General features: G+C 42.5%; 1 protein-coding gene across 1 annotated transcript; it reads left to right on the top strand.

The window, feature by feature from the left end:
• Positions 1-227: 227 nt before the first annotated feature.
• Positions 228-7373, top strand: LOC128505527 (uncharacterized). The gene is made up of 4 exons (XM_053476011.1): positions 228-627; positions 2410-5022; positions 5264-5338; positions 6670-7373. The coding sequence occupies exons 2-4, from the start codon at positions 2477-2479 to the stop codon at positions 6917-6919; spliced, it is 2871 nt and encodes a 956-aa protein (XP_053331986.1). The 5' UTR covers positions 228-627; positions 2410-2476; the 3' UTR covers positions 6920-7373.
• The last annotated feature ends 958 nt before the right edge of the window (positions 7374-8331 follow it).

Genomic DNA, 8331 nt, shown 5'->3' with positions numbered 1-8331 from the left:
GAGAAGACAAGTAAAATAAATTAAATCAATGTCTCGTTTTAAAATAAAGGAGAAAAAAGGACATCCCTAAGCTTAATTTCACTGCTTGTTTCCCTTTGTTGTTGGTACTTTTAACACAACCCCTTACCACTTTGCGTCTCTCTCTCTCTCTCTCTCTTGCGCTGCTTTCCTTTCTGCCTCTTCATGCTCTCTTTCACACATAGATACACATCCATTGCTGGGTCAGAGGCTTCCTAATTTCAGCTGAAATGAAGAAGGACAAGGAAGAAGGAAGATAAAAGAACGAGTGGAAAAGAGAAAGAGAGACAGAGGCAGAGTGCGCAAGGCAGAGGATGCGGATCGATATCTCTTGCTGCTTCAGCATGTAAAGGAGCGAGCAAATCAAAACAAACCAGGAGAGAAAAGACGAGGAGGAGAAGGAGGAGGAGGAAGAGGGGGAACCGAGGACAGAGTCAGCCTCGATGAGCATGGATACTGATTCTCTCGCTCACTATGACCATCACACGCATGACACAAGATTGCTCTTTCACTCTAATCATGTGAGATCCCTGCATTCTTCGTTCTCCGGAATGGATCGTCAGATCTATGGCATGAGGAAGAGGATGCTGCTGTCTGTGCTCAACGCAGGTATGTTCTGGAAAGATGCCTGATATGATGAGATGGTGCAAAGTTTCAGTGTTTGGCTGTCATATCACATATAAATCATGTGGCCGTATTAAAGCAGTGCAGCTAAATTACACAATAGCGTAATAGCCACAGGCTAGGTGGACTTTACAGTTTTAAGCTTTTTTAAATTATTATTATAATTTTTTTTTTTGAGATGGGTCGACTTGACATGTACATGCATGACACTGGGAGATGGAGAGAGCAGTGCCCATGGGGACAGGGGTGTTTTACGCAGAGGCATTGGATGCAGGATGGGATGGAGAGAGGGGAGGAGGGGGCAGGGTTGAGAGCGAGGATGAGGACGAGGAAGAGTGCTTGCTTGAGTTATTGCACAAAGTGAGTAAATGTGAAAAGGTTGTATAACATCCTACTGCAGGTGTGTATATGGCTCAAGAACAGATTAACTCCCACACCGAACACACACAAACACACACACACACACACTCACACACACACACACACACACACACTCCCCACCCCCAACTCCAGGTACCAGGTCTCTTTCTTTTATCCTTTTAGAAAACCTCCTGCTGCAAGTTATGCGTCAGTAAATTTATCAGGCATCAGTGAATTTTACCAGCGTTCTCAGATTCCTCTCTGTATTTTTCGGGAATAATGAAGTCGTTATCATTAATGCATGAATTTCCCACCTGCTTAAGGTGAGCTAAATTAAGGAGAGGACAGCAGGCAGTCAGGCACAATGCCAATGCCAGAGAGTACCAAGCACACACACACACACATACACACACACACGCGCACACACACGCACACACCATTCACCTATCACGCTGTGCACTGCTATAGCTGAGCTACAGACCTCATGACATTCAGTGACAGATTGTTTCGCAGACTTTATTACCCATGCACTCATCAGTCACAGTAACAGGGAATACCTTGCAGGATCAGTGGACCAAGTCATGTTCAGGTCATAGCCTCTAAAACAAGGAAGTAAAGTTTCAGGTAAAGCATGTTTCACTTGTCTTATGAAGAGACATTACTCTATTACTCAAAATTGAGTATTATATCATCATATTTTCCATATCAGGTTTGTATTTGTTCCTAAAAATGTAAACATTTTAAAGTCCATTTAAAACTCCAAACAGTTTAACACAAAAACATAAAAAAATCTAAAATGGTACCTTTAAATGTTTCTTAGTTAGTGACCTAAACCTTAGACTCTAGAACTAAAAGCTTGATTTTTATCAGTATCAGCTAAATAATCTCTTTTGACATGTTCACACTGTAATCATTACTTTGACATTCATATCTGTGTTTCAGAATCACTTAACGAGACATGTAACGAGACCTGTACTGATTGATCTACAGTGATTTGATTGTTATGCCATGATAATTAATTTTTTATTTTTTAATTCTGCGAAGCAAGTGCACTGATCAGTATTCATAGAGTTCCACACATCACAAGCCAAGCTGTTCATTCACACGCCGGACGAATATGTTTCCCGAAAACAAGCGCACTCATCAGAATCACTTGGCACATTCACCTAGGCCAGTATATACTGATACGGGCTCATCTGATTATTACGCTTGGGTGATTTTTCATTCTGGAAAGCAAGCTTGCTGATCAGTATTCACACAAACGCTTATCTGCAGTACCAAGCCAAGCTGTTCATTCATGCACAGGGGAACAAGGGCACAAAACAAGTACTCTTGTCACTTTATCTGCCCTTGAGCATTACGTAGCCAGACGTTGCCTCTCACTGTAACTTTGTCCTTTTCCCTCAGATGTAAAGACCACAGCCAAATTGCATGATTTCGTCTCCGGAGTCCTGCTGAGCTGGTAGTCGTGGCAATGGGAAGACGGGCAGCTGATCCAGGCACCCCGGTTCCAGTGTCTGAAATGCCAGCTTTGGTAGGAGTTCGTGATTGGAGGACTGCCAACGGAGAGGCAGGGCTTACCTGTACTCACCAGTGTAATGTTGGAGTGCAAACATCGCCAGCCATAAGGAGCTGCCATGACAGCCGTTCTGTCAGCCAATCAGGAAAGAGGATGACTTTGCCACCCAACGGGTACATCCCTGGTGAGGTGCAGGGCAGAAAAGGTCAAAAAAGGAGTGCTTTCTTTAAACAACGAAGTCTTGAGAATAAGGTTAAGAAGGGTGTGACGTTCCAAGGTGTGGATGATGATGATAATGATGATGCATGTAAAGGCAATAAAACTGAAATGCACTGTGACACTCAGACAATCCAAACCAACACACACCGTGTCAATGAACGTGTTAAAGGAAATAAGGAATTCCGTTTCACCAATGGCAGCGTGGTGGACTCCGAGGTAATGGGCGGGATCAGCAGTGACATCAGTGAAGGAGAATCATCGACTCCACGTCTCAAAACTACAGTAAACCCTGCAAAAAGAAAGGTTCCTCCATGTTCGCCTCCTCACAGATTCCCATTGAGGATTTGCAGTAAATGTGGAGGAAGGCAGAATCCAGTGGCTGCGGTTCTCTTCACCACCACCAGGGACACCACTTCACCCTGTTCTGCTGGCTCAGAAAGTTTACGATCTAGCCCTGCAGCTCCTCTGTTCTCAGGAAAAGAAACAGGAGCATCACTTTCTCCTCCAAACGATGAGACTGAGAAATGCAGAGGTATGCAAATGAACAGAGGGCCTGCAGTAACGTGGCCAACTCCTAACACAAACAGCAACCAGCTATTATCAACCATGCAGGAGGGAGAAACATTTAAACTCTCCAAACATCAGTCAAGCTGGAGATACGCTGGCCTTGGCCTTCCACACATACAACGGGACACACCAGTTAGTCACACTTCATCTGCATATACGCATACAGTGGCTGGGAGTGCAATTCAGGAGACAGGCATGAACACACATTCGGACCTCTGCTCTCATAAGCCGGCATCACTGTCACACACTCTCATGCTCCAGGATTCAAGACCCTACACAATTGCTCCATACTCACAATATTCCAGCCTTAAAACAGACTCCCAATCCATATCTTTGAATGACACAGATCACACACCAAAGATAAAATCAAACACACACAGCAATATCCAGACACACACTTCACACGTGGCTCTGTCAAAACATGTCAGCATTCATCCACAGTCTTCAGTATCTGTTCATTCACCTGAAATTAATAAGGGTCAAAACATTCAACACAGCGCTAAATCTGTTGGCATGTCACACCCTAGCAGTGACGCCCAAGCCTCAAATGGATTAGAGACTGTGCAAAACACACAATCGAGGCCTTCAAGCTGCTTGCATGCAAATCAAAGTGCTAAACCTCAAAGCACATCACAAATCCATTCCATCATACATCCTAAACTCACATCTACCACAGACTACACCAAATGCCAACCTGCGCAAACATACTCTCTGACCTCTGACACATCCTCAGCCATATCGCTTTGCACAGCCTTGTACTCCAAACCGCCCATACCGCTTACCTGCTCGCTTCTACACACAGATGCCAAACCACATAGCAATTTAAAAAACCAACAATCAAACCCTTCACACATGGTCCATACCAGCACTCCAATTAACCCATGTCCTGCCACAAAACTGAGCCTTTTAACCCAGTCCAACACAGTTACAATTACTCAAGCATTTATGGAAATGCGTTCATACGGTATAGACAACTCTAAAACAGAGACATTAAGTCGCTCTCTTGAAGAATCAAATGTTCATGTTAAGTCAGTCCCAGAGAAACTGGACAACAAAGTTCTTAAAAGCAATTCATCAACAACAACAATGGACTCTGCAAAATTTCCTTGTAAGGTAGCAACCAAGACTGTGACAGCTACAAAAATAGGCTGTGATATTCTCGCAAACACAGACAACGCAAGCCACTTGCAGGCTAACTGTGAACTCCTCGCACCTTCAAAATCACAAACAGTACACCAGCAATCCACACCTCAGCATCCTACAGCTCCCTTAATATCACATCAACCCAGCACTTTGGGTTCACTTTCATGCCAGCCTCCAAGCCCTTTTCACCCAAGCCCACTGCATCCAGCATTTAAATTACTAATCGAGGTCACTGGAAACAAACAGACTAAGCCGAATCCATTCCTACTTTCTTCCTCTATGCCTTCAGACCAGGTCCAGAACACGCCACTCCATCAAGAGTTAGAGACTGCGTCACAGACAGGCATTGGTTCACCTGTTAGTGGACATGTCTCAAATGACTACGCCCTTACACACTACCATCCTCCCTCTTTGGTTCTGCTTTCACGTAGTTCTCCTGACAGCAACAGGAGTCAGGACCTTGAGAAGAGGCTGGAGAGAGTAGAGGCCAATCTGCAGGCCAACCAGGATCGAGTCACCACCCTGCTTAACATCATCCAGGACTTGGAGATGAGCCACGCACTGAGCAAAGGGTGAGAGAAAAAGATTTATAAAAGGGAGTGAGGGATAGAGTAGAGGTGATTGAACATGATATTAGGAATTGCTAGTCAAGTCATTTCTTTTCTGCAATGCATTGCACTTTATGATAAAGTTCATAATTTTAACCGTCTCCCTAGAGCAATAAGGAAAAAAGATTCAAAGGGGGAAAAAAACCAACATTCCTTGCTTTATTTTTTTTTTCTTTGCTTCATTTCCTGTTGCTTGTCTCTGCAGACGCCGATGTTTCAGAACCGGCCAGGATTTAAACGCTTGCTCCACCTGCCAGGAGACGGCATGCATCATTTACAGGTGAGTGAAAGCTTGAAAGCCAACACAGTTTCCCTGAGGGCAGGCATTGGCACCCAGCCCTGCAACTCCACACGAACGTATGATAAGACAACAAATATGCTCGCCTACTCAACTCTTTTTTTTTTTTTTTTTTTTTTTACTAGCAGTCATCCTGTGTTGGTGCCAGAGTTGGTCCTGGTTCTGGGCCAGAAGCACAATTGAGTTTTTATGAAGCACCCAGCATTTTGGCTGGTTTGAGAATCAAGTTATTATATAACCTGATGTTGTTATTCTGTTCCTGGTGATGCCATCTGTTAAGCAGATGTTGGGGAAAAGAAATACACAAGACCTTACCATGTGTAGAACAGAAATTATATGAGAGAATTAGCATCATGCTATGAGAGAATTAGCATCATGCTATGAGAGAATTAGCATCCTGTGTTAGCAAGTACAACATCAAGCTAAAGTTCTGTTAAAGTAAAATTTTGTACACAGCCTGGCTTCTTGGTGAAATAGGATTTAGTCAACACCAGCTCCTTCTGTCAGCAAATACCTCAGAGCTCAAGGCTAATATAAAGGCAAAATGGCAAGGTAATAGGTATGTTCCCAGGGTCGATGTTCTTCAGATTTATAGAGTACATCATGCGAGCATGAGAAAGGGTCCTATGTTCCCATGGGTTATATAGCACATAATGGAAACCTAAACAGCTTGTTATTGGTTTGATGGAATTCTTTGTAGAGACCTTCAAAACCACATAAAATTATAACCATTACTTTTGAGACTCTCAGAGGCTGCAGGTCATATATATATAGTAGCATCATAAGGATTTTAACTTGTACCTTTCTGGATACCCAGCTTTGGGTACTTTTTACAGAGAACTAAAAAACAAACCAGTCCGAAAGACATATGTATTAATATAAGTCATAAATGTGATCTTTTCTATCCACCAAGGTTTACTTGGTTATTAACAAACTGCTTAACCACCTGCTGGTAGTGGTGCAGCTGGATTTAGCCCTCGCTTCATCTCTACCTTCATCAAAAAGAGCAACGGTGTGGCCCTAAAGTCCTTTAATCCGTTGCCCTCATCTGTCTGCTCAAACAGATCTCTTTCCAAATCCTTACATTTCAGGCTCATCCCACAACTGACTCCAGTAGGCCAGTCATCTCAAAGATCAGTAATTAGCTTGTCTTTGCTGTAACTCAGATCCGCTGTGTTGTATAGTTAGGTTGCAGTGTGAGACTTTTAGTCCACTGTTAACTGTAATCACTAAACACACCACACTTATTTAATTATTAATTTAATTAACCTCCCATCAAGATCCTTCTTTTTATTCCTCCTTCTTTCTGTCAGTGTGGAGTATGATTTCCGGCAACAGGAGCGGCGCTTCAGGGATGTCTTAGAGCCTCTGGACCCTCCAGTCAGAGAGATCTGGGAGGGAGTTAACATGGACATGCTCACCTTTTTCACTTTGCTCAAACACAATCAGACGCCATCTCAGACCAGCAGTCACCTCGAGCCTGGGGGCAAGTGTAAAGTCAAGAAAAAGAAACTCTGCAGGAAGATTTTGAGCTGGCTACCTCGAAGGGTTCAAAGGAAGTAGATCAGTCCTTCCATGGTTCTTCATCTTTATTTTTGAAATTTAAATAAACAGACTTACAATGTAAAGGATTAACAGCAGCATTGTAATCTATCCACTTAAATGAGTCTGGTTGATCCATAAAAAAGGACAAAAGATGAGATTTGTGAACAGGAACTGTTAAAGTAAAACTTCCCAACTTGACAAGCTCTTCCATGCCAAATCTGTTAAGTGCTTACCTTCCCATCCTGATCTTGACCTTCCTTCATTGAGTACTGACATCATGTAGAGAACATGGCATTTCTAAGGTCATTCATGCTTGTTTATTAACTTAAGAAGTAGATGAATATTAATATAACAGTTTATTTGGGATTAATTTTAGGGTGGACTGGGATCATGGAGACCAGATGTGGCCTAGTGACCTTGTGATCCTGTTGTTTACCAGTTGCATCTTACTTCAGAACTTCAGAACAATAAACCAGAGATAAAAAAAATATTTAAAAATACACCATTGCTATTCTTGAGTTTTGTTTTGGCAAAGTGATAACATCATACATGTTTGGACTCAGAACGAACACATTTTTACCTTAGCATAGCGTTTCTGCCTATCCAAATGCATGTGCTTTTACATGAATATATTATGCATTAAACTACAATTTGGAAAGGTCCAGCTAAATAAAATTCCTTTCTTATATACACTGCTTGGCCCAAGTAAAGAAAACAATTACAAGAGAAAAACAAGGACATTAAAATGAAATTAGTGGGTCTGGGTTAAGAACCCTTCAACACATTATCAAAACCTGGAAAGATAGGGCTGAACAGTAAGTTAAAGTTAAGCCTTTATTTGTTACATATACATTACTGCACAGTAAAAAAATCCTTCTTTGTGTATCCCAGTCAGCCATGATACAGTGTCCCCTGGAGCAGACAGAGTTAAGGGCCTTGCTTGAGGTCACAACAATGACAGCTGGTGGGTCTAGGGCTCGAACCACCCTCTGATCAGTAACTTAGTGCCTTAGCCTTCTGAGCTACCACAGTAGAAGCTATAGATATGTTTAATAGTGAAAGTAAGCGCATTTCCATACACACACAATTTGATGAGAATTTGCATGATTGGGACTAGCTGTGCTGTCCCAAAGAAAACCACGTTTCTTTTTAATCAGAAAAACTCGTTCGTTTGCTAGGGAGAATAAAGATTGGACTTTGGAGCAATGAAAAAGGGTCATGTGGTCTGATGAGTACAGGTTCTAGAGTGATGTGTGCATCAGGGTAAAAAGGGAAGCGCATGAAGCGATGCATCCATCATGCATAGTGGCCACTGTACAAGCCTCTGGAGGCAGTGTTATGATTGCTCAGTGTCATAATTGCCGTTGTTATGGGTTGTTTCAGTTGCTCAGGTATAGGCTCAGCCACATTAACAATAAAATTAAATAAAG

This window comes from Clarias gariepinus, chromosome 17 (genome assembly GCF_024256425.1).
Source record: "Clarias gariepinus isolate MV-2021 ecotype Netherlands chromosome 17, CGAR_prim_01v2, whole genome shotgun sequence".
Taxonomy (NCBI): domain Eukaryota; kingdom Metazoa; phylum Chordata; class Actinopteri; order Siluriformes; family Clariidae; genus Clarias; species Clarias gariepinus.
Note: the sequence above shows the minus strand (reverse complement) of the source record. Positions and strands in the feature narration are given on the sequence as shown.